This window comes from Ranitomeya imitator, chromosome 1 (genome assembly GCF_032444005.1).
Source record: "Ranitomeya imitator isolate aRanImi1 chromosome 1, aRanImi1.pri, whole genome shotgun sequence".
Lineage (NCBI taxonomy): Eukaryota > Metazoa > Chordata > Amphibia > Anura > Dendrobatidae > Ranitomeya > Ranitomeya imitator.
Genome location: NC_091282.1, coordinates 807019239 through 807044028, shown reverse-complemented (window position 1 = coordinate 807044028; position 24790 = coordinate 807019239). Strand labels below are relative to the sequence as shown.

Below are 24790 nucleotides of genomic sequence, written 5' to 3'. Positions count from 1 at the left end.
ACTCACCCCCTCCTGACACAGTCCCTGCTTCTCCGCTGCGATGGTTTCTGGCGCTGGCAGCTTGTTCCTGTGTTCAGCGGTCACATGGTACCGCTCATTAAAGTAATGAATATGCGCTCCACCCCTCTTGGAGTGGAGTCGCATCCATATTCATTACTGTAATGAGCGGTACCACGTGACTGCTGAACACAGGAATAAGCTGCCGCATCAGAGGCAATCAGAGAAGCAGGTACCGCACCAGGAGCAGGTGAGTATGATGTGACTGCTGCCGCACCCCTCCCCCGCCAACCCCCTAAGACAATGACTCGAGTATAAGCCGAGAGGGGCATTTTTAGCCTATAAAAATGGGCTGAAAATCTTGGCTTATACTCGAGTATATACGGTACATGCCAGAGAGAAATGATGCCCTCCAAAAAACCACTGTACCTCCAGCGGCCCGGCGTCATCTTCTTGTAAAAAAGGCATGAGTAGTGCGCCTGCCAAGATCTGCCGGCCGGTATTCGGCAACAACGGGAAATTTTTCCTATTGGTTCCTTTTGATCACTGGGATAGATCACATCACAGTGATCAAAATATAAAAAACGTAAATCAAACCCCCCATCCACTTAGTTGAAAATGATAATATACGGTATATAATTTTTTTTCCATTCTTTGCAGTCGGGCTTGGGGTAAGGGGTGTGTTAGGATTGGTTATCATAAAAATAAAAATTGCCGTAACAAAAAATGACGATATGACTGCTAGTATTAAGCGCAACTACTTGCTACTCGAGTTTGAAACTGGTGCTCGGCTTTGCACAGAGCATCACGGGTCTGCGCATGTTTTTTTTTTTTTTTTTTTTGGTGTTGACAGCCATGAAACATGCGGAGCATGTCACTCGGGCACCCGCGATATTTGGTGCATTCACAAGCACCCGATGCAAACTGGACTAGTGAGCACTTGCTCAACACTAATGACGACGTAATGTTCAAAATGCTCACTATCCCCCTGAATACAATCCTTGACAGGTGTGGTTTCCAAAATGGGGTCACTTGTGGGGGATTTTCACTGTTTATGCACATCAGGGGCTCTATAAACGCGACATGACGTCCGCTAGTTGTTCCAGCAAATTTTGCATTCAAAAAGTCAAATGGCGCTCCTTCCCTTCCGAGTCCTGCCGAGCGCCCAAACATTGGTTTTACCCCACATAATGGGTATCGGCATGCTCAGGAGAAATTGCGTAACAAATTTTGTTTCGTTTTTCCTGATACCCTTGCAATAATAAAAAAATTTGGTCTAAATTAATGTGAAAATTGTTCATTTTGTTTCTCCATATTACAAAAATTCCTGTGAACCACCTAAAGGGTTAATAAACTTCTTGAATGTGATTTTGAGCGCCTGATAGGTCACTTTTGGGTACTTTCTGTCATGTAGACTCAGTCACTTCAAATGTGATGTTGTCCCTTAAAAAAAAAAAAAAAAAAAAAAGTTTTGTAAATTTTGTTGCAAAAATAAGAAATCGCCGGTCACCTTATTAACTACCTTATTAACTACCTAACAAAAAAAATGTTTTAAAAATTTTGCTGATGTAAAGTAGACATGTGGGAAATGTTACTTATTAACTATTTTGTGTGACAGAACTCTTACTTAAGGGCATAAAAAGTAAAAGTTTGGAAATTGCTAAGATTTCAAATTTTTTTTTTTTACAAATTTTGAGTTTTTTCACATATGAGCTCAAGTTACAGTTGCATCTCACAAAATTAGAATATCATCAAAAAGGTAATTTATTTCAGTTCTTCAATGCAAAAAATGAAACTCGTATATTATTTAGACTCATTACAAACCGTGTGATCTATTTCATGTGTTTATTTCTGTTAATTTTGCTGATTATGTCTTACAGCCAATGAAAACCCAAAAGTCATTATCTCAGTAAATTAGAATACTTTATAACACCAGCTTGAAAAATCCAAAATATTGGTCTACTGAAATGTATATTCAGCAAATGCACTCAATACTTGGTCAGGGCTCCTTTGCATCAATTATTGCATTAATACGGCGAGGCATGGAGGTGATCAGCCTGTGGCACTGCTGAGGTGTTATGGAAACCCAGGTTGCTTTGATATTATCATGCAGCTTGTCTGCATTATGGGGTCTGGTGTCTCTCATCTTCCTCTTTACAATACTCCATAGATTCTCTATGGGGTTATGGTCAGGCGAGTTTGCTGGCCAATCAAGCACAGTGATACGTTTTTTTTTAAAACCAAGAATTGGTACTTTTGGCAGTGTGGACAGTTGCCAAGTCCTCCAGGAGAATTAAATTTCCATCTCCAAAAAGCTTGTCGGCAGAGGGAAGCATGAAGTGCTCTAAAATTTCCTGGTAGATGGCTGCATTGACTTTGGTCTTGGTAAAACACAGTGGACCTACACCAGCAGATGACATGGCTCCCCAAACTATCACTAATTTTGGAAACTTCACACTAGACCTCAAGCAGCTTGGATTGTGGCCTCTCCACTCTTCCTCCAGACTCTGGGACCTTGATTTCTAAGGTCTAGTGTGCAGTATCCACAATCAGTGATGGTTTAAGGTACTGTCACACTAGACGATATCGCTAGCGATCCGTGACGTTGCAGCGTCCTCGCTAGCGATATCGTCCAGTGTGACAGGCAGCAGCAATCAGGCCCCTGCTGGGAGATCGCTGGTCGGGGAAGAAAGGCCAGAACTTTATTTCGTCGCTGGACTCCCCGTAGACATCGCTGAATCGGCGTGTGTGACACCGATTCAGCGATGTCTTTGCTGGTAACCAGGGTAAACATCGGGTAACTAAGCGCAGGGCCGCGCTTAGTAACCCGATGTTTACCCTGGTTACCATCCTAAAAGTAAAAAAACAAACTACATACTTACCTACAGCCGTCTGTCCTCCAGCGCTGTGCTCTGCTCTCCTCCTGCTCTGGCTGTGAGCGTCGGTCAGCCGGAAAGCAGAGCGGTGACGTCACCGCTCTGCTTTCTGGCTGCCCGGCGCTCACAGCCAGACCAGAGAAGCAGAGCGCCGAGGACAGACGGCTGTAGGTAAGTATGTAGCGTTTGTTTTTTTACTTTTTAGGATGGTAACCAGGGTAAACATCGGGTTACTAAGCGCGGCCCTGCGCTTAGTTACCCGATGTTTACCCTGGTTACCGGGGACCTCGGGATCGTTGGTCGCTGGAGAGCTGTCTGTGTGACAGCTCTCCAGCGACCAAACAGCGACGCTGCAGCGATCCGGATCGTTGTCAGTATCGCTGCAGCGTCGCTATGTGTGACGGTACCTTTAGGGAGCCATGTCATCTGCTGGTGTAGGTCCAATGTGTTTTATTAAGTCCGAAGTCAGCACAGCCGTCTACCAGGAAATTTTAGAGCACTTCATGCTTCCCTCTGCTGACAATCCTTTTGGAGATGGAAATTTTATTCTCCTGAAGGACTTGTCACGTGTCCACACTGTCAAAAGTACCAATTCTTGGTTTCAAAAAAACAGTATCACTGTGCTTGATTGGCCAGCAAACTTGTCTGACCTTAACCCCATAGATTGTCAAGAGGAAGATGAGAGACACCAGACCTCACAATGCAGATGAGCTGAAGGCTGCTATCAAAGCAACCTGGGCTTCCAGAACACCTCAGCAGTGCCACAGACTAATCGCCTCCATTACATGCTGCATTGATGCAGTAATTGATGCAAAGGCGCCCCGACCAAGTATTAAGTGTATTTACTGGACATACATTTCAGTAGGCCAACATTTCAGATTTTAAAATCATGTTTTCAAGCTGGTGTTATAAAGTATTCTAATTTACTGAAATAATGACTTTCGGGTTTTCATTGTCTGTAAGCCATAATCATCAACATTAGCAGAAATAAACACTTGAAATAGATCACTCTGTTAGAGTAATTACAATCTAATATAGGAGTTTCACTATTTGTATTGGAAGAGCTGAAATAAATTAACTTTTTGATGATATTCTAATTTTGTGAGATGCACCTGTATATCGAGAAAAAAAAAAAATATATATATATATATGTGTATATGTATATTACTATCATTAAGTACAATATGTCATGAAAAAACAATTTCAGAATCGTCTTAAAAATAGATGTGAATACATTCTTATTGCTTCATAATGTGCAACATTAAGTTTTAAGAGCAACCCCTTTATATGCTAAATAATGGCAAATAGAAAAAAAACCTACAATACTTGGCAGCCCTTTCCAGGTCCTCTCCAGCATCACAGGATCATATTTGTGACTTGCGGAATCACGCAGTTCTTCATTGTGAGCGGAGGTCACTTTTTGAACGGAATGAGGCTAGAGAGCATCTTTCTGAGTTTCATTGTCTTATATTGATAATGTTTAGAAAGTGACCTCCACTCAACCCCTCAGACGCTGTGATTCAGCGAGTCACAAATGTGGTCACGTGACACGTGCTGGAAGCAGCCAAACACTCTCTGCATACTGATAATACATTTAATAGAAGAGAAAATTTTTAAAAATCACCTAAGTGCTTTTTTATATGCTGTCAGTTTTTGTGTGCCTTTTTTGCGGTACTCAGCATGTATGGCTATAAAACTCAACAGTCCGTATTCATTTTTTTCTTCTACAGGATGAAGATCCATTATTCCCAAGTTTAATTGTTGTCTGTGGTGATCATGGGATGTCAGAGGCAGGAAGTCATGGAGGATCATCTGATGAGGAAGTGCAGACCCCACTCTTGTTAATTAGTTCTGCATTTCAAAACAAAGCAGGTACTGCATTGCTGGAAACACATTCCAATTAGGTAGTTGTGTCCTAGTCATGGTGATTGTGTATAACCTACATACAGTGGGGCAAAAAAGTATTTAGTCAGTCAGCAATAGTGCAAGTTCCACCACTTAAAAAGATGAGAGGCGTCTGTAATTTACATCATAGGTAGACCTCAACTATGGGAGACAAACTGAGAAAAAAAATCCAGAAAATCACATTGTCTGTTTTTTTAACATTTTATTTGCATATTATGGTGGAAAATAAGTATTTGGTCAGAAACAAAATTTCATCTCAATACTTTGTAATATATCCTTTGTTGGCAATGACAGAGGTCAAACGTTTTCTGTAAGTCTTCACAAGGTTGCCACACACTGTTGTTGGTATGTTGGCCCATTCCTCCATGCAGATCTCCTCTAGAGCAGTGATGTTTTTGGCTTTTCGCTTGGCAACACGGACTTTCAACTCCCTCCAAAGGTTTTCTATAGGGTTGAGATCTGGAGACTGGCTAGGCCACTCAAGGACCTTGAAATGCTTCTTACGAAGCCACTCCTTCGTTGCCCTGGCGGTGTGCTTTGGATCATTGTCATGTTGAAAGACCCAGCCACGTTTCATCTTCAATGCCCTTGCTGATGGAAGGAGGTTTGCACTCAAAATCTCACGATACATGGCCCCATTCATTCTTTCATGTACCCGGATCAGTCGTCCTGGCCCCTTTGCAGAGAAATAGCCCCAAAGCATGATGTTTCCACCACCATGCTTTACAGTAGGTATGGTGTTTGATGGATGCAACTCAGTATTCTTTTTCCTCCAAACACGACAAGTTGTGTTTCTACCAAACAGTTCCAGTTTGGTTTCATCAGACCATAGGACATTCTCCCAAAACTCCTCTGGATCATCCAAATGCTCTCTAGCAAACTTCAGATGGGCCCGGACATGTACTGGCTTAAGCAGTGGGACACGTCTGGCACTGCAGGATCTGAGTCCATGGTGGCGTAGTGTGTTACTTATGGTAGGCCTTGTTACATTGGTCCCAGCTCTCTGCAGTTCATTCACTAGGTCCCCCCGCGTGGTTCTGGGATTTTTGCTCACCGTTCTTGTGATCATTCTGACCCCACGGGGTGGGATTTTGCGTAGAGCCCCAGATCGAGGGAGATTATCAGTGGTCTTGTATGTCTTCCATTTTCTAATTATTGCTCCCACTGTTGATTTCTTCCCTCCAAGCTGGTTGGCTATTGCAGATTCAGTCTTCCCAGCCTGGTGCAGGGCTACAATTTTGTTTCTGGTGTCCTTTGACAGCTCTTTGGTCTTCACCATAGTGGAGTTTGGAGTCAGACTGTTTGAGGGTGTGCACAGGTGTCTTTTTATACTGATAACAAGTTTAAACAGGTGCCATTACTACAGGTAATGAGTGGAGGAAAGAGGAGACTCTTAAAGAAGAAGTTACAGGTCTGTGAGAGCCAGAAATCTTGATTGTTTGTTTCTGACCAAATACTTATTTTCCACCATAATATGCAAATAAAATGTAAAAAAAAACAGAAAATGTGATTTTCTGGATTTTTTTTTCTCAGTTTGTCTCCCATAGTTGAGGTCTACCTATGATGTAAATTACAGACGCCTCTCATCTTTTTAAGTGGTGGAACTTGCACTATTGCTGACTGACTAAATACTTTTTTGCCCCACTGTATGTTGGGTCTTTCTTCCTTCCATGTACTGGTTTCTGTAATTGGGCGTTTTCTCTGTCAGTGCTTGCTGAATTGGTGAGTGTCATGTCACTCGTGTGATGTCAGACCTAGTGATGAGCGAGCTCGGATAAGGTGTTATGCTATCACGCTCGTGTCCTAATCGAGTATTTTTGGCGTGCTAAAGAAAAATGCTCCAGTCACCGCGGTTGCATGTCTCCCGGTTTGTTAGGCAATCCCTTCATGTGTTGCGAGACATGCAACTGCAGCGACTTGAGCATTTTTTTCGAGCATGCGGAAAATGCTCGATTAGGACACGAGCGTGCTTGAATAACACCTCATCACAAGTCAGAACTCTTCTAGGTCTTACTCTACGCTCACAGCATTCATCTCGTGCACAGGCTATGGCTTCATTCACATATCAGTTTTTGGTCTGTTTTGATCATTGTTTCTAAGCAAAAATTGTGAGTGTAACCTGTGAAAAAAAAAATACGCAAGTTAAAGTGCCCCCGATGTCTTGCCAGACATGCACTTTGCATCACTAACATGTTTATCTCAAGCAAAACATCCAAGTATTTAGTGCAATAATCCATTTTTATACTTTGATTGCCCTACATACCTTCTGTTTCAGTCATGGGGTGGGGACCTCTAGCTTTTCAGTCATGGTCAATAAAATGCATTTTGAAATTATCCACGCCCATAGTTCTATTATTCCTGCCCGTCACTGCTTCCTACAGAACCGCAATGCCCCATCATGGCGAGCGGTTTGACAGGCGTGCATAGCGTGTGCGTTCACAAACTGTCATGTTGCCACTGATGCTCAGCAGCTCTTGAACATGCTCGGAAAGCTCAGAGTCACTGCCCAAGTGCGGGATCTGCTGGGAGATTGTGGTGTCACGTAGGGAGCAGTGAAGGGAAGGAATAATATGATGGATGTGGGTGAATTTAAAAGACATTTGACTGACTGTGACTAAAAACTAGAGATCCCCACCCCTATGCCTGAAGCAGAAGGTATGTGGTGCAATCATCACAGTATAAAAAGTGATTTCTACACTAAATGCTGGGATGTTTTGTTTGAGACAAAAGTGCTAGTGATCCGTGATGAGCGATTATACTCATTACTCGAGATTTCTCGAGTACGCTCGGGGGTCTTCTGAGTATTTTTTAGTGCTCGGAGTTTTAGTTTTAATTGCTGCAGCGGAATGATTTACATCTGTTAGCCAGCATAAGTACATGTGGGGATTCCCTAGCAACCAGGCAACCCCCACATGTACTTATGCTGGCTATCAGATGTAAATCATTCCGCTGCGGCAATAAAAACTAAAACCAAGTGTGCTCGAGAAATCTCGAGTAACGAGTATATTCGCTGATCACTACTAGTGATGCAATGTGCATGACTATGAAGACATGTGGGGCATCACGGTGGCGCAGTGGTTAGCACAGCAGCCTTGCAGCGCTGGAGTCCTGGGTTCAAGCCCCACCAAGGACAACATCTGCAAAGAGTTTGTATGTTCTCTCCGTGTTTGCGTGGGTTTCCTCCGGGCACTCCGGTTTCCTCCCACATTCCAAAGACATACTGATAGGGAATTTAGATTGTGAGCCCCATCGGGGACAGCGATGATAATGTGTGCAAACTGTAAAGCGCTGCGGAATATGTTAGCGCTATATAAAAATAAAGATTAAAGATTATTAATAGCAATAAAGCAACAAAAATAAACAAAAAAACCCTCTGACCACCATGGATCAGAGACCTTGTGACTTTATTGTGGGCTCCCGATTGTTGCCATGGTTACCCAGTATCAACATCTGGGTCATCAAGCAGCCATGCAGCTCCATCAGCCAAAAAAAAAAAAAAAGATACAGCTCTCAGAATAAAGCGATGCAAAAACAATTATTTTTTTCTATAACATAGTTTTTATTGTGTAAAAGCGCCAAGACATAAAAAAAACTAAATGTGGTAACGTTGATGAATACAGCTGACTTATCAGTTTTACCACACATGGAACAACATAACCAACACCCCCCCCCCAAAAAAAAAAAAAAAAATTCTGTATTACTGGTTTTTGTTCATTACACTTCTCAAAAATCGGAATAGAAAGCGATCAAAAAATGTAATGTGCCCAGAAATGGTACCAATGAAAACGTCAACTCGTCCCTCAAAAAAGAAGCTGTCACATGACTGTCGGGCGAAATATGGAAAAACTATAGCTGTTTAAATATGGCGGTGTAAAAATTATTTTTTGCATTAAAAAGTGTCTTTTAGTGTGTGACAGCAGCCAAACATTCGATATAAATCTGTTATCACTGTAATCGCACCGACCCAAAGAATGCAGTCATCTAATCACTTATACCGTATGAGGAACGGTGTAAAAAATAAACCAATTCTTAACCTGCTGTTGTCTTTTTCATTCTGTAAGGCTCGGCTCACACTTAACCTTCGCTGAGCTCTTGCACAGGGGATTCCGTGTAAAATCTCTGAATTACGTGATTCAGACGGAATACCTGGCGCAAGATTCCCTATAACGAGGCATATGGAAGCACTAAGGATGCCATTTGACCTGTGATCCGGCGGTGTCCTTCTTTTATTAGGAGTGCATAAAAGTTCAGTCGGCCACAGTTTTCTGCACCTCTGAATAAAAAGGACATTGCTGAACAGAGGCCAGATTGAGTCCCAAGTAACTCTGCTGCCGCCTCATTATAGTGAACGGATCCCTCGGAGATTTCATTTGAATCACATCATTCAGATATTTAGATGGAAATCCCACAGTATGTTCTCAGTGTAGAGCACAGGATAAATATGATCCCAAATGTTATATAAAATGTTCCCAATGAAAGTTTCAACTCGATCAACAAAAAAAGCAAGTCCCCACTTAGCTCCGTCATCTGTTTACGGTAATATAGGGGGCTTCCACATTACTGGTAGACTTTTCAAAAAAATAAATGACCCTCGCCTTCTCAAAAGAAATTCAGTAAATTCTGCACTCTCAAACCAAATGCCCCCCTCCCTTCTTAGCCCCAGTGTGCCTAATCCCCATGTAGCGTCCAAATGTTTAACATTTCTGTAGCGATGAGAGCCCGCCTAATTTACAGGTGCATGAGCTGGTCACTGCAACTTCAGTTTGCAATTTTCACTCGGCAACATCCACTGCTGCTTGTTTCTGTAAAACTCCCATGGAGTCAAAATAGTCACGACACTTTTAGATAAATTTCCAAAGAGGTATAATTTCCAAAATGGGGTCACTTGAGGGGGGATTCTGCTCTTCTAGTACTTAGGGGCCCTGTATATGGAGGCCGCAAACTATTATAGAATAGTCTATCACAGTGATCAAAATAAAAAAAAATAGTAAATCAAACCCCTCTTTATCACCCCCTTAGATAAAAAATAATATATATATATTATATATATATATATATATATATATATATATATATATATATATATATATATATATATATATATACGGTATATACATACATACATACATACATGCATGCATGCATGCATGCATGCATGCATGCATGCATACACACACATATGTATATATATATATATTTCCATTAGGGTTATGGTTGGGGTTTTTAGCTAGGGTTGGGCTTACAGTTATAATTGGGGTTATAGGTTGGATTAGGGTTGGGCTAAAGTTAGGGTTGGGTTAGCTTTGGGCTAGGGTTAGTGTTGTGTTTAGGGTTGGGATTAGGATTGGAATTAGGGTTAGGTTTAGGGTTGGGGTTAGGGTTAGGGTAGGGATTAAGGTTAGGTGTGTGTTGGAGTTATGGTTGGAGTTAGAATTGGGGGAGTTTCCACTGTTTAGGTACATCCCGGGGTCTCCAAACACGACACTGCTGCATTGATTCCAGCCAATTTTGCATTCAAAAAGTCAAGTGGTGTTCCCTCCCTTCTGAGCCTTGCCATGCGCTCAAACAGTGCATTTTCCCCACATACGGGGTATTGGCGTACTCTGGAGAAATTGCACAACAAATTTTGTGGTCCGTTTTCTCCTGATACCCTTGTGAAAATATAAAAAATGGTTCCAAAGTAAATGTTTTGTGAAAAAAGTAAAATGTTAATTTTTTCCTTCCACATTGCTTTAGTTCTCATGAAGCACCTGAAGGGTTAATAAATTTTTTGAGTGTGGTTTTGCGCACCTTGAGGGGTGCAGTTTTTAGAAAGGTGTCACTTTTCGGTATTTTCTGTTATATTAACCCCCCCCCCCCCCAAATTCACTTAAAATGCGAGGTGGTTTTGTAAATTTTGTTAGAAAACTTAGAAATTTCTGGCCAACTTTTAACCCTTATAAAGTCCTAACAAAAATAAATTGTTTCCAAAATTGTGCTGATGTAAAGTTGACATGTTTGAATTGTTATTTATTAACTACTAGATGGCAGCCCGATTCTAAAGAATCGGGAATCTAGAATCCATATATACTTTATTTATTCAAATGTAAGAATAATACAATTAATAAATAATAGTAAGAAAGAACAAAAATAATAGGCAGTATATGGAGAAAACACCAAACAAAAGTTCAAAATTGGTGTGAAAATGTCACTGAACCACTTCACAACTAAATATATATAGTTTTGGTAAATGGTATTATCATTTTTTTGACGAAATTCGGCAGGAGCTTGAAGAGCAACGTCACTGGGCCCGCCTCCACGCAGTAGAAACTTGCTGTGAGGTAAAAATTCAAAAATCACACCAAAATGGCGGGTGGAGTGTGTCACAGTACGGCACGTTTCTGATTGGTCGCTCGCAGCAGGCGGCAACCAATCAGACACTGGACACTGTTGACGTCACTTATCTCCGGACATTAGCTCCGGATATTAGCTCCGGACATTAGCTCCGGACAAAGCCACGGAAGTTGGCACAAATTGCAGGAAGTAGTATTCTAGGCAATTATATATTAGATTTTGTGTGACACCACTCTCTGATTTAAGGATACAAAAATTAAAAGTTAGAAAACTCAATTTTTTTCATAAATAAACGCAAGCTATATGAAAGAAATTTTACCAGTAGCATGAAGTACAAAATGTCAAGAAAAAACAATCTCCGAATCAGTGGGATATGTTAAAGCGTTCCAGAGCTATAGCTTCATAAAGTGACAGTGGTCAGAATTGTAAAAATTGACTTGGTCATTAAGTACCAAATTGGCTCTGTCACTAATGGGTTAAGGGAATTGAACCTGCTGTGGTCTGACTACTTTATAAACAGCAATACTAAAGGTACCTTCACACTGAACAACTTAACATCGATATCGCTAGCGATCCGTGACGTTGCAGCGTCCTGGATAGCGATATCGTTGTGTTTGACACGCAGCAGCGATCTGGATCCTGCTGTGACATCGTTGGTCAGAGCAGAAAGGCCAGAACTTTATTTCGTCGCTGGATCACCCGCTGACATCGCTGGATCGGCATGTGTGACGCCGATTCAGCGATGTCTTCACTGGTAACCAGGGTAAACATCGGGTTACTAAGCGCAGGGCCGCGCTTAGTAACCCGATGTTTACCCTGGTTACCATTGTAAATGTAAAAAAAAAAAAACAGTACATACTTACATTCCGACGTACACACAGCGACAAAACAGCGACGAAACAGCGACGCTGCAGCGATCGGCATCGTTGCCTATATCGCTGTAGCGTCGCTTAATGTGACGGTACCTTAAGTGTCGCTTTATAAAAAAACAAATCATGGTCTCCTTTGAAAACCAGTCATAGGTTGAAATTTACAGAAATACTATTGAGTAATGTACACTATTCTTTTAGCCAAATTAATGAAAAAAAATTAAAAGCTTCACAGAATTTTTAACTTTTTAGCCTTTTTACTCATTCTTCTACAGTTTATTATTATTTATTTATATAGCACCATTAATTCCATGGTGCTGTACATGAGAAGGGGTTAAATACAAATTACAGATATCACATAGGCTACTTTCACACATCAGGTTTTTTGCATAAGGCACAATCCTGCGATTTTTTTTTTTTTTTTTCTTTTTTTTTTTTAAACTGATCCGTTTTTTTCTCAGAGTTGTATTAACGCAGGGTTGTGCCTGATGTCTCAACCTTTCATCTGTTTTTTGCCGGATCCGTCAAAAATTAGTTTTCCGGCTGACAGAGAAAACGTCCAGAGCAACGTTTTTTCTGTCCGTCAGAAAACCGCGCAACGACTGATCCTGCAAAAAACTTATGAAACGTCGGTAGAAATGGCCGAATCCGACGCCCGGATCCAGTTTTTAACGGATCCAGTTTCTAACAGAAATGATTCATTTTCCATTCTGGAATCAATCTCTCTCTCTCTTTTTCTCTCTCTCTCTCTCTCTTCTCTCTTTTCTATCTTTTCTATCTTTTCTCTCTTTTCTGTCTTTTCTCTCTTTTCTGTCTTTTCTGTCTTTTCTGTCTTCTCTCTCTTCTCTCTCTTCTCTCTTCTCTCTCTTCTCTCCTCTCTTTTCTCTCTCTTTTCTCTCTTCTCTCTCTTTTCTCTCTTCTCTCTCTCTTTTCTCTCTTCTCTCTCTCTTTTCTCTCTTCTCTCTCTCCTTTCTCTCTTCTCTCTCTCTCTTTCTCTCTTCTCTCTCTTTTCTCTCCTCTCTCTCTTTTCTCTCCTCTCTCTCTCTCTTTTTTCTCTCTTCTCTCTTCTCTCTCTCTCTTTTCTCTCTCTCTCTTTTCTCTCTCTCTTTTCTCTCCAGGCAAAATAATATATAATTTATTTATTCGATATTACTTGCGTTTATTTGTGACGTAAACAAATTTGACAAAATGTTGCCATTTTCAAACTTTTATGCCCTTAAATCAGAGTTTTGTTTCTGTAACACAAAATAGTTAATTAATAAAATTTCCCACATGTCTACTTTACATCAGCACTATTTTTGAAACATGATTTTTTTTTTTTTGTTAGGAAGTTAGAAGGGTTAAAAGTTGACCAGCGATTTCTCATTTCGCGAACAAAATTCACAAAACCATTTTTTTAGGTCTGTATGACAGAAAATACCCCAAAGTGACACCATTCTAAAATTGCACCCCTCAGGGTGCTCAAAACTGCAATCTAGAGCTTTAACTCTTCAGGTGCTTCAAAGGAACTGAAGCAATGTGGAAGGAAAAAAATGAACATTTAACCCCTTCCCGACCTTTGACGCATACGCTGCGTCATGAAAGTCGGTGCCATTCCGACCCATGACACAGCGTATGCGTCATGGAGGAATCGCGTTATTGCAGGCCAGGTGAAAGGGTTAACTGTAATTTCACCCGGCCTGCAGGGACAGGAGGAGTTGTACTTTAGCCCCCCCCCCTTATACTTACCTAGCCTCCCGGGGTCCGTCCGTCTTCTTTCCTGGGCGCCGCCGGCAGATTCGTTCCAGAGTGAATTTTGATCACTGTGATAAAACCTCACAGTGATCAAAATAAAAAAAAAAGTAAATGACCCCCCCCCTTTGTCACCCCCATAGGTAGGGACAATAATAAAATAAATAATTTTTTTTTCCCCACTAAGGTTGGAGTTAGAACTAGGGTTAGGGGTAGGGTTAGGGTTAGGGTTAGGAATGTGCACACGTATTCTGGTCCTCTGCGGATTTTTCCGCAGCGGATTTCATAAATACGCAGTGCTAAACCGCTGTGGATTTATCGCGGATTTACCGCGGTTTTTCTGCGCATTTCACTGTGGTTTTACAACTGCGATTTTCTATTGGAGCAGTTGTAAAACCGCTGCGGAATCCGCAGAAAGAAGTGACATGCTGCGGAATGTAAACCGTTGCGTTTCCGTGCAGTTTTTCTGCAGCATGTGTACAGCGATTTTTGTTTCTTATAGGTTTACATTGAACTGTAAACTCATGGGAAACTGCTGCGGATCCGCAGCGTTTTCCGCAGTGTGTGCACATACCTTTAGAATTAGGCTATGTGCACACGGTGCGGATTTGGCTACGGATACGCAGCAGTGTTCCATCAGGTTTACAGTACCATGTAAACATATGGAAAACCAAATCCGCTGTGCCCATGGTGCGGAAAATACCACGCGGAAACGCAGCGTTGTATTTTCCGCAGCATGTCAATTCTTTGTGCGGATTCCACAGTGTTTTACACCTGTTCCTCAATAGGAATCCGCAGGTGAAATCCGCACAAAAAACACTGACAATCCGCGGTAAATCCGCAGGTAAAACGCAGTGCCTTTTACCCGCGGATTTTTCAAAAATGGTGCTGAAAAATCTCACACGAATCCGCAACGTGGGCACATAGCCTTAGGGATAGGGTTGGGTTGGAATTAGGGTTGTGGTTAGGGGTGTGTTGGGGTTAGGGTTGTGATTAGGGTTACGGCTACAGTTGGGATAAGGGTTAGGGGTGTGTTGGGGTTAGTGTTGGAGTTAGAATTGAGGGGTTTCCACTGTTTAGGCACATCAGGGGGTCTCCAAACGCAACATGGCGCCACCATTGATTCCAGCCAATCTTGTATTCAAAAAGTCAAATGGTGCTCCCTCACTTCCGAGCCCCGACGTGTGCCCAAACAGTGGTTTACCCCCACATATGGGGTACCAGCATACTCAGGACAAACTGCGCAACAATTACTGGGGTCCAATTTCTCCTGTTACCCTTGAGAAAATAAAAAATTGCTTGCTAAAACATCATTTTTGAGGAAAGAAAAATGATTTTTTATTTTCACGGCTCTGCGTTGTAAACGTCTGTGAAGCACTTGGGGGTTCAAAGTGCTCACCACATATCTAGATAAGTTTCTTGGGGGGTCTAGTTTACAAAATGGGGTCACTTGTGGGGGGTTTCTACTGTTTAGGCACACCAGGGGCTCTGCAAACGCAACGTGTTGTCCGCAGACCATTCCATCAAAGTCTGCATTTCAAAAGTCACTACTTCCCTTCTGAGCCCCGACGTGTGCCCAAACAGTGGTTTACCCCCACACATGGGGTATCAGCGTACTCAGGAGAAACTGGACAACAACTTTTGGGGTCTAATTTCTCCTGTTACCCTTGGGAAAATTAAAAAATTCTGGGTTAAAAAATTATTTTTGAGGAAAGAAAACGTATTTATTATTTTCACTGCTCTGTGTTATAAACTTCTGTGAAGCACTTGGGGGTTCAAAGTGCTCACCTCACATCTAGATAATTTCCTTTCGGGGTCTAGTTTCCAAAATGGGGTCACATGTTGGGGGTTTCTACTGTTCAGCCACATCAGGGGCTCTGCAAACGCAATGTGACGCCCGCAGAGCATTCCATCAAAGTCTGCATTTCAAAACGTCACTACTTCACTTCCGAGTCCCAGCATGTGCCCAAACAGTGGTTTACCCCCACATATGGGGTATCAGCGTACTCAGGAGAAACTGGACAACAACTTTTGGGGTCAAATTTCTCCTGTTACCCTTGGGAAAATTAAAAAATTGCGGGCTAAAAAATCATTTTTGAGAAAAGAAATTTTTTTTTTAATTTTCATGGCTCTGCGTTATAAACTTCTGTGAAGCACTTGTTGCATTTGGAGAGCCCCTGATGTGTGTGCCTAAACAGTGTAAACCCCCTACAAGTGAACTCATTTTGGAAACCACACCTGTCAATGATTTTATACATGGTGATAGCATCTTGAACCCACAAGTACGACACAGAATTTGATAACATTAGATTGACATATTGACTATGTCGTCATTCGTGTTGAGCACAAGTGCTAGTGACTATAGTTTGCATCGGGTGCTCTGGTGTCCACCAAACGTGGCTGATGCTCGAGTGACATGTTCGAGTCCCTGTCCCGCATGTTTCGCGGCTGTTAGACACCTGCAAAAAAGCATACGGGGATCTGCGATGCTCCGTGCATACCTGAGCACCTGATGCAAACTCGAGTAGCGAGCACTTGCGCCCAACACTAGCCATCATATTGTCATCAGAATTTTTTTTTTTTACTTTTGAAAAAACACATTATTATTATTTATTAATATAGCACCATTAATTCCATGGTGCTGTACATGTGAAAAGGGGTTACATTCAGGGTTTTAGATATCATTAACAGTAAACAAATTTACAATGACAGACTGGTACAGAAGGGAGAAGACCCTGTCCTTGTGGACTTACATTCTTCGGGATAATGGGGAAGAGACAGGAGGTTGGTGTGCTGCAGCACTGGTGGTGAAGAGGCGGCAGCTCGGGTGGTTGGTGAAATCTAACCCTAACTAAGGAGGTGACCATGGGGAATTTGTTTTACTATTTTTTTCTTTTGATTACTGTGATGGGGTCTATGACAGTGATCAAAAGGAACCAATAGGAAAAATGTCCTATTGTTGCCGGGTACCTGCCAGCAGATCTCGGCGGGTGCACTGCTGCCATCACGTGATCGGAGACAGGAAAATCTGGTCCTGATCATGTTCTTCGGGGTCTCAGCAACTCTAGGTAGCCGAGACCCCAGAGATTTTCTGACTCTGGGGGGCTCTACAGCCTTATTCCTGATCGCCGTTTTGAAACTACGACGAGACAATAACTACCCTTAGCGGTCGATGTTTTAATGCGTATTGGCGGTAAAGTGGTTAAATTGGCATATTATTAAGGCTTATCTTCTGCATATGGCTTTCTTGTTAGGTACTTTTGAAGAACCTGAGATGATACAACAAACCGATTTGACTCCCACTTTAGCACTTGGCCTTGGACTGCCAATTTCCATGAACAGTTTAGGAATGCTTTTACCAGCAGTAGTAGAACATAAAACCTTGAGAGAACAATTGCGGTTTTTCCATTTAAACGGTTATCAGCTTTGCAAACTCCTAAAAGAGAATCTGAAGACATATGAGAAAGGTAGGTACTTATATCCTGATTTTAGTCTTACTACAGGTTCTTCAATTCATACCTTTTAAAGGTCATGTTTTATGTTCTTTATGTGACTGTATGTTGTCTCATTGCACATTTGAAGGTTGTAGGAATTGTTGGCATGAAATATAAGTAATCACTAATCTCTTTTTTCAGCTTCTTAGACTATCATTCATGACAATGCAAGAATGGCAAATTTCTGGTCCCATTCTTAGTAGAGAAGTTGGCATTAAGTGTGTCAGGGTGTCTTGAGCCAGCTGAGGTGCTGAGCTTGCTGCCAAATGGCTGATGTCAAATATTAAATTGCCGGCATGTTTATTGAACAGCTATGGCGAAAGATAAGCTCTAATCGCTGCTAATTATTTAACTTCCGCTACTGCACCGCATCGGCTCCTATTGGCCGCCCACAATGCTATCTTGGGGCACCGATGGGTTACCATGGCAGCTGAGGGCCTCTTAATGTCTTTATTCCTGCCACCTTTGCACCCATTTTAAGGAAGGGCTGAGCTCCTTAGGAGACTGGGATTTTCAATATATACTGAAATAAATAGTACTATATTATGGTATAATATTATGAGTAGAGAGATGAGCGAACATGTTGATGTTCCGGTTCGACAAACATACAGTAAAAAGTTTAAAGGGCCACTGTCACCCCCTCCAGCCATTATAAACTAAGGCTACGTTCACATTAGCGTTGCGCGCCGCTGCGTCGGCGACGCAACGCATGACGCACAAAAAAACGCGCGCAAACGCACGCAAAAACGCTGCGTTTTGCGACGCGTGCGTCGTTTTTTGACGAAAATCGGACGCACGAAAAATGCAACTTGTTGCATTTTCTTGCGTCCGACGCTAGCGTCGAAAACGACGCACGTGTCGGAAAACGCAACAAAAAAAACGCACGCGTCCCCCATGTTAAACATAGGGGCGCGTCGCCGCTGCGTCGCCGACGCAACAGCGACGCACATTAGCGGAACGCTAATGTGAACGTAGCCTAAAAGAGCCACCTTGTGCAGCAGTAATGCTGCATTCTAACAAGGTGGCTCTTTTAGTTTTAGGTGCATTTATTCCCAAAATAAAGCATTTTATAACTTCTCCAAAATATGCAAACTCGGCTTTGGGAAAATGGCCGCCGCGATCTCTAATGTGCACGCGCGGCATCCCGCGGCCATTTTCCTGAAGCCCCGTGCAGCAGAGCACTCCATCTGCGCACGCGCGGCCCCAGGAAGATGGCCGCCCCCACCGATGACAGGGGGTAATAGCGCAGATCGCGCGCTGCTTCTTCACGTGCGCTCAGTGGATTCGTCACTGCGACATGCGCACACCACTACGCCACCAACGTAAAGCTGAGGAAGAAACAGTGCTGTGACCACGCCCACCCGTCCTGACCAGCCTGATTGACAGGCGAAAACGGCGACTTTGGTAATGTATTTCGCAGCATAGGTGGGGAATCGGGGTACACTACATACACTATTGTAACGCACAGCACAGGCCCTATTTAACAGTATTTTTATCTCAATCTGAAAAAACGGGGTGACAGGTTCCCTATAATCCAGAAGCACATGAAGAGAAGGACAGCACCACAGCAATTGTGAAAAAACAGCTCCAGTATTTATTCTGCCATCTGCAACGTTTCGGTCCGTAGGTTCCCCATAATGTCATGTGGGGAACAAATTGTCAAAAAGAAAAAGTCAGTGTGATCTCACATGCCTTTCAGTAATACAGCAGCTCTTACTGCACGTACACATGTAGAAGACCCTCTAATCACGGGGTCTAATTGTGCTAAGTAGTAAGCTATCGGTCTCTGTTTCTTTCTATGTTGTTGTGTCAGTACTGCGGTAGCATGTCCACCCTGCTCTGTGTAAAATAAGAAAAATGGCTGATGATAGTTTGGAATGTCTGACACAATGAGCAGCTTGAGAGAGTGGAAGGAGTCAATTGCTTCTTGAGTGAGATTGTAGGGGTCTGATGGCAAACAGTCATAGAGTGGGTGCATCATTTGTGAAGCAGACCTTATCCAAGGCCTACATTAGGTCACCAAACCTAGAAAAGTGCGTAGATGCTGGTGTGACCTGGGTAAAGAGAGATTTGTATGGCCTGTTTTCTGTCTTCAGTCAGGTGTCTTGTACCTTCAGCAATACAATGTCCTAAAAATGTCACCTTTTGTTTGCAATACTGTAATTTGTCACGTGAGACTCTGCAACCCTTTTCTGCCAAAAAAAAAACACAGCAAGGAAACTGTAGCTTCCGGACATCTGGTCCGGGCAGCAGAGCAAGAGGTCATCCACGTACTGTAATAGTACAATCTGTGGATGAGGTGAAGAATGCATTTGCCAAATCAGTGACTGTGAAACATTTTGACGTGGCGGGGATCTGTGACCGTACGGTGTGTGTATTAGGGACAGTTGAGGTCACATTCACTGTAACATCATTAATAGCCCGTTAGTCATGAACTATTCTGTAAGTGTCAGGGGAACCCTTGAGTCCTTTTTTTCTTAATGGGATACAAAGGGGTGTTGCAGGGGGAATATCTCTGCACTAGAACCCCTGCCTTAACATACTCTTTAATATTCCTGCTCAGGGCCATTGATTTGACTAGACTTAAGGGGTATTGCCTTAACCAATGAGGAGTGATTCCTTTTCTTGATTTATCATGACAGGGGGAATGGGCAGCCGACCCATATTAGATTTTCCCCTTGCCCAAACGGTGTCTGGTACCTGACTCTTTTTTTTTCCCTGTCTTCAGACATTCTGGTGTCAGGTGTTACTTTCACTACTCTTGCCATATACACCATTTCTGCAATATTACACAAGTGTTTATATAAGTCACACATTAATGTCCAAATATTTATACCCGTATTTGATTGGGTAGAGTACCCCTTAAAAAAAAACTAAATTTGATTCACAAAATGTTACCAAAAGAAAATTATATATATAATTACGAAATATACTGAGTCATAAAACGGGGGAGCACAATGCCATAGGCCACAGCAATGTACAATTCTAAGAAAGTAACATCCCTATATAAATCCATAACTAACAGTTCCAAATACAAAAAGAAGGGGTTTGAAAAATACCAAATATCAATGCCAGTTGCTTGTGATAAGGTATAGGAAGTGGAAAAGACAAATAAACAGTGACTATGGTTTGAGCCAATATAATGAATGGCTAAAAAACTATATATCATATGAAGACAACCTAGAAATAGACGGTAACTATACCATCTTGTGTAAGGAAACTACTAACCTGGCAAATGAATGGAATTAAGTGTAACTATAATAGGGCATGATTTACCTGTGGTATAATGTGCACGTGGAAGACCCTGGCGTCCCTCTGCCCCAAGTGTTTATATGAAATAGACTTGTGACTGTAATACCCTCAGGAGAGTACTGTATAGTGGCCTAGACAGCACTCAACTCTGCTCCCAGCAAATTTATAGGGGTATTGTCACTAACAATAAGTTTGTAAGCACCTCTTGGCTGTCTCGTGACTCTAGTATTTTCTTGTTTAGTCATAGGGGTTTCAGTCGCTTGTCCCCCTACCCTCATGTATTTCACAGTCTCGTCAGTAATCATGTCTGGCAGTATCAAGTCTTTGTGTACTAGTCCCAGCTGCCCCAGTGTCGGTCAAGAATTCTGTCTATTTCCCTACCAACATTGGTATGGTGGTCATCAAGGCAGGACCAGGTCTGGAGGGGACAAGAACAGGGCACACATTTGTCACTGGGTTGTCAGTATCCTAGTCTGAAGGTGAAGGAGGTGGAAGATTGGTCTGAGTGTCCATTTTCTCCACAATCCCAGCATTTCATTGTTTCTAAATCCTTAGGTCCCTTACTACGTCTCTACTGTTTTCCTCGTGTTCCAGCATACATGACACGTTGTCTTATTGTCCTAGTTTGTTCAACTCCTTTAACAACTTTCATGAGATCTTTTTAATCTACATTTCTCCATTCAGGTCTGGCTGTCTGTACTGCATCTCGTAAGCCTTTGGTCATACTGTTAATGAACGTATTTACCAATATTTTAACATCAAGTGGGTTTACTGGACTGTACCCCATGTCTGCCCATTTCAGCTGTAACCGTCCAAAGTACATCTCTACACTCTCTCCTTTTGTCACATCTGTAAAAGTCTTAATTTGCATCCTAGTACGTCACCTGCTTTTGTGCCCACCAACTCTCTAGGTCTGCCCAGGTGCACTTATACGTCCATCATATTGTCTTTATTTGTCTGTAAAATGGGAAAGGTTTGTTCTCAGGGTCAGCCAATTATTTTAGCGTAGCTAGCTAGTCAGAGGGCTTCCAGGGATAATACTCCTGTATCTGTCTTACACTACCTGATGTGGTTGGTTCTCTGGTGGTGGGGGTGACTAGATGACCGGTTGGGGGTGACATGACATGCTGGTCTACAGCTCCTTCCCAAAAGGATTACTGTCAGCTTCCCCCCAAAAGTTAATGTCTCCACTACCCACTAACCACAATCCTGTGTCAGCTTCTTATGTCACTACATGTGATCTTGTCTGGACAGGATTCAATGTAATTCACTTAGATTGGGTTGCAGCACAGATCATACAAGTATTTCTCCAGTCTGGGTTTGTCTGACCGCAATGTTTACAAGTCCATCTGTCTTGTCTTGGTCTCTGGTTATACAAAGGTATGACGGTAACAGTAATGTGTCAGTCATAGTCGGACTTTTAAGCATCAAAACATTCATAATACTCCTTAGTTCCGTCCTGCTGCACTTTCTCAGATGCCATTTATTCACATGCTATTTTCTTCCCTTGTCTGTGCCTTTTTGTACATCCCAACATCCACACTCTGGCATTTTTGCCTTTTTCAATATTGGTCTCACATCTTTCACTGCTTCCTTTTTCCAATCTGTACAGCGGTTTTTGGATCCCATTGGGGGCCCTGACTGCACACAGAATAAGTTGCCCATGGCTTCAACTTATCCGCTCAGACAACTCACCTCTAAAAATGCCCTTTTTAGTGTGCCTTGCCTTAAACCAGGGTTGCAACACGTGACAAGTCAGAGCGAGTGTCAAGGTTTAGCGGGCAGGTTACACCACCTACCACCCGGTAGACCTAAAGGATTCTAGCGGCCAGGTTAAACCACCTACCACCCGGTAGATCAGCTGGCTAGCACAGCTCCATGGAACGGCAAGGTTAGACCACCTATGTGCCGTAGGCTGACTGTAGCAGGTTACACCACCTATTACATCAGCCGTGCAGTTGGCTACCTCCTCCGTTGATCCTCAGTTTGCTATATATCAATCACTCAACTTGAAGCAGGTGAATCTTTTACCAATCTTTCAATCACTTACAAGTTTCCTCTAAAATAGGCACAATTCTTTCACTTTCAAATTCCAACTTGAACTTACCATATTTCTTTCTACTTCAATACATACAGTACTATTGCTTTAAACACAAATCTCTCAGCGTGTACTGAACCAAGGACAGAATATGCACAACTCCATATTCTTCAGCACAGCTGCATGGCCCCCTTTCCTCTGGCCCGCAGCACAAAGAGGAGAAATCAAAAACAATTCGCACAGGGGTTCGCCCCTCCCATCAGGTATAAACACAGATAAGAGCTTGTCTTACACACAGAAACAGAATGCAGCAGTTTTCAGACTTAATCTCTACAAAACATTCATCCTCTCGGAATTAAAAACAGTTTCTCTATACAGGCAGATCACTGCACAACTTGAATAAGCTGATTCTGACCGCATCCGGCCAAAACACATATAGAAACCTATCCAATGTCAAACCATATATAACACGGGTTTCACTGAATCTCAGATGTAAATTAAATGTACATTAAAAATATCCACAACTCATTCATCCTGGACAATTAACAACAGTTAGATAAGTAATGATACTTATGTGATCACTCATTCATACGTGCTCATTCAGGGATTGTTGTTTCTTTTCCTTTCACTTTTCAGTTGATTTTTACAAGAAGAAAATCCCTTATCTCAATCACTCCACCTAATTCAGCTCAAACGGAGTTGAATAATGTCTTCTGTCACATACAGAGGACCACACCTAACGGAACCCCTAATCAATCAGGGATTTACTTATTTATCCCTTATACTCATTTACTCACCTCTTATCTCATTCAGAGGTTCTCATAGACATACATACAAGGTTCACACAGCCTGCCTATTTTGCACTTTGGAATTAACACAACTCTATATAACAAAAACTGCAGCAGTGTCCACTGACACTCTGAAAGCACTTTAAGGCCAAACAACAAAAACCACGGCCCTAATACAAAATACAGCTTCATATAATGTACTGCCAATCCAAAATGGCCAAAATAACAACACTGCACATAGTCTATTCCAGCTCTGTATTACACACACTAAACAAATACACAACCAATTAGGATATTGACAGAAAATACAGATAACAATTATCACAATTATTACTCTATTATTCAAATCTCATACGGACATAAACAGACAAAACACAAAACTCACTGGTGATGTGGATTCTTTGAACCGTGTTCGCAGCCCTTTACCCAGAGGTATGGAGAGATCCAGATGAGAGATTGCAAGTGCAAAACAGATTGTAAGAATAATATTTCTCACCTTGCTGCAGCTGGTGTTTTGCATGTCCAATCTCCCAGGAGCTCCCACATACGGATTCCGAATAGTGCTGGTTACACGGCCCCACGTTGGGCGCCAAAACTGTCGTAGCTGTTTTCGTTCTGACCAATGTCAGCTGACAGATCACCAGTGAGACCAAATTGTGGAGTTACACCCGTCATTTTACAAGCGCGCTTGGAGACAAAAAGACACCTCACACACATCCTGTGAGCAAGTCACTTTTATCTGAAGTAATAGAGCAAGAAGCAATATTTTATACCATTTACAACAAATGTAATTCTCAATGCAATTCATGTAGCCCCCACCATCACCCAGGGTCATACTGACCTTTAATCTATCACGTACCAAATAACATGTTGTGACTGAATATTGAGAACATACATGATAAGAAGTGTAGTCTCCTTGAAGTGGAGACACCAAGACTACTGCATCAACAGATTCTAGTAATTCTAACAATTAAAGGCAAAAAGGCACTTAAAGGCAAACTATTAACCCTTCTATATCATATGCAAAGAGCTACTTGAGACTGAAGCAATGGAGTTGGTACGGGTAAGGTTTTCATTCTTCCTCCACCTGTAAACCCTGTTCTGCTGGTAATTCATTTGATCTCTCTGGAATTTCTGAGTTTTAGTTTTCTTAAGATCTTGTTCCCATTTTATATAGTCTCTATCCAATTCCTCCTCAAATGCAGTCATTTCCACTGTTGACATTTTCTCTTTGAGTCTATCTTGAGTAATCCGTATCTGCCCCTCTATTGCCTCCAATTTTTTCTGGTCAAGAGAAATTAATAGTTCCAGAAATATTTTGGAACAATTTTGACAGGCTTCTTCCCACTTATTCTTAATCCCCATATCCTCAACAATAAAGGAGGGAAATATTTGCACACGCAACCCTCTTGGGACAAGCTTACGTTGTAGGTACTGTTCAAGAGTTTTACTATTCCACCAGGTTTTGGTGCGTTTAAATAAAAGATCCCTTAGCTGTCGTCTGTCT

General features: G+C 42.1%; 1 protein-coding gene across 2 annotated transcripts in view; it reads left to right on the top strand.

The window, feature by feature from the left end:
• PIGG (phosphatidylinositol glycan anchor biosynthesis class G (EMM blood group)) overlaps positions 1-24790 on the top strand; it is a 196241-nt gene that overhangs the window by 29419 nt on the left and 142032 nt on the right. For both annotated transcript variants that reach the window (XM_069739010.1, XM_069739001.1), the window contains exons 5-6: positions 4604-4745; positions 16966-17178. In XM_069739010.1, the coding sequence (XP_069595111.1) occupies positions 4604-4745; positions 16966-17178 (355 nt within the window). The remainder of the gene's footprint in view (positions 1-4603; positions 4746-16965; positions 17179-24790) is intronic.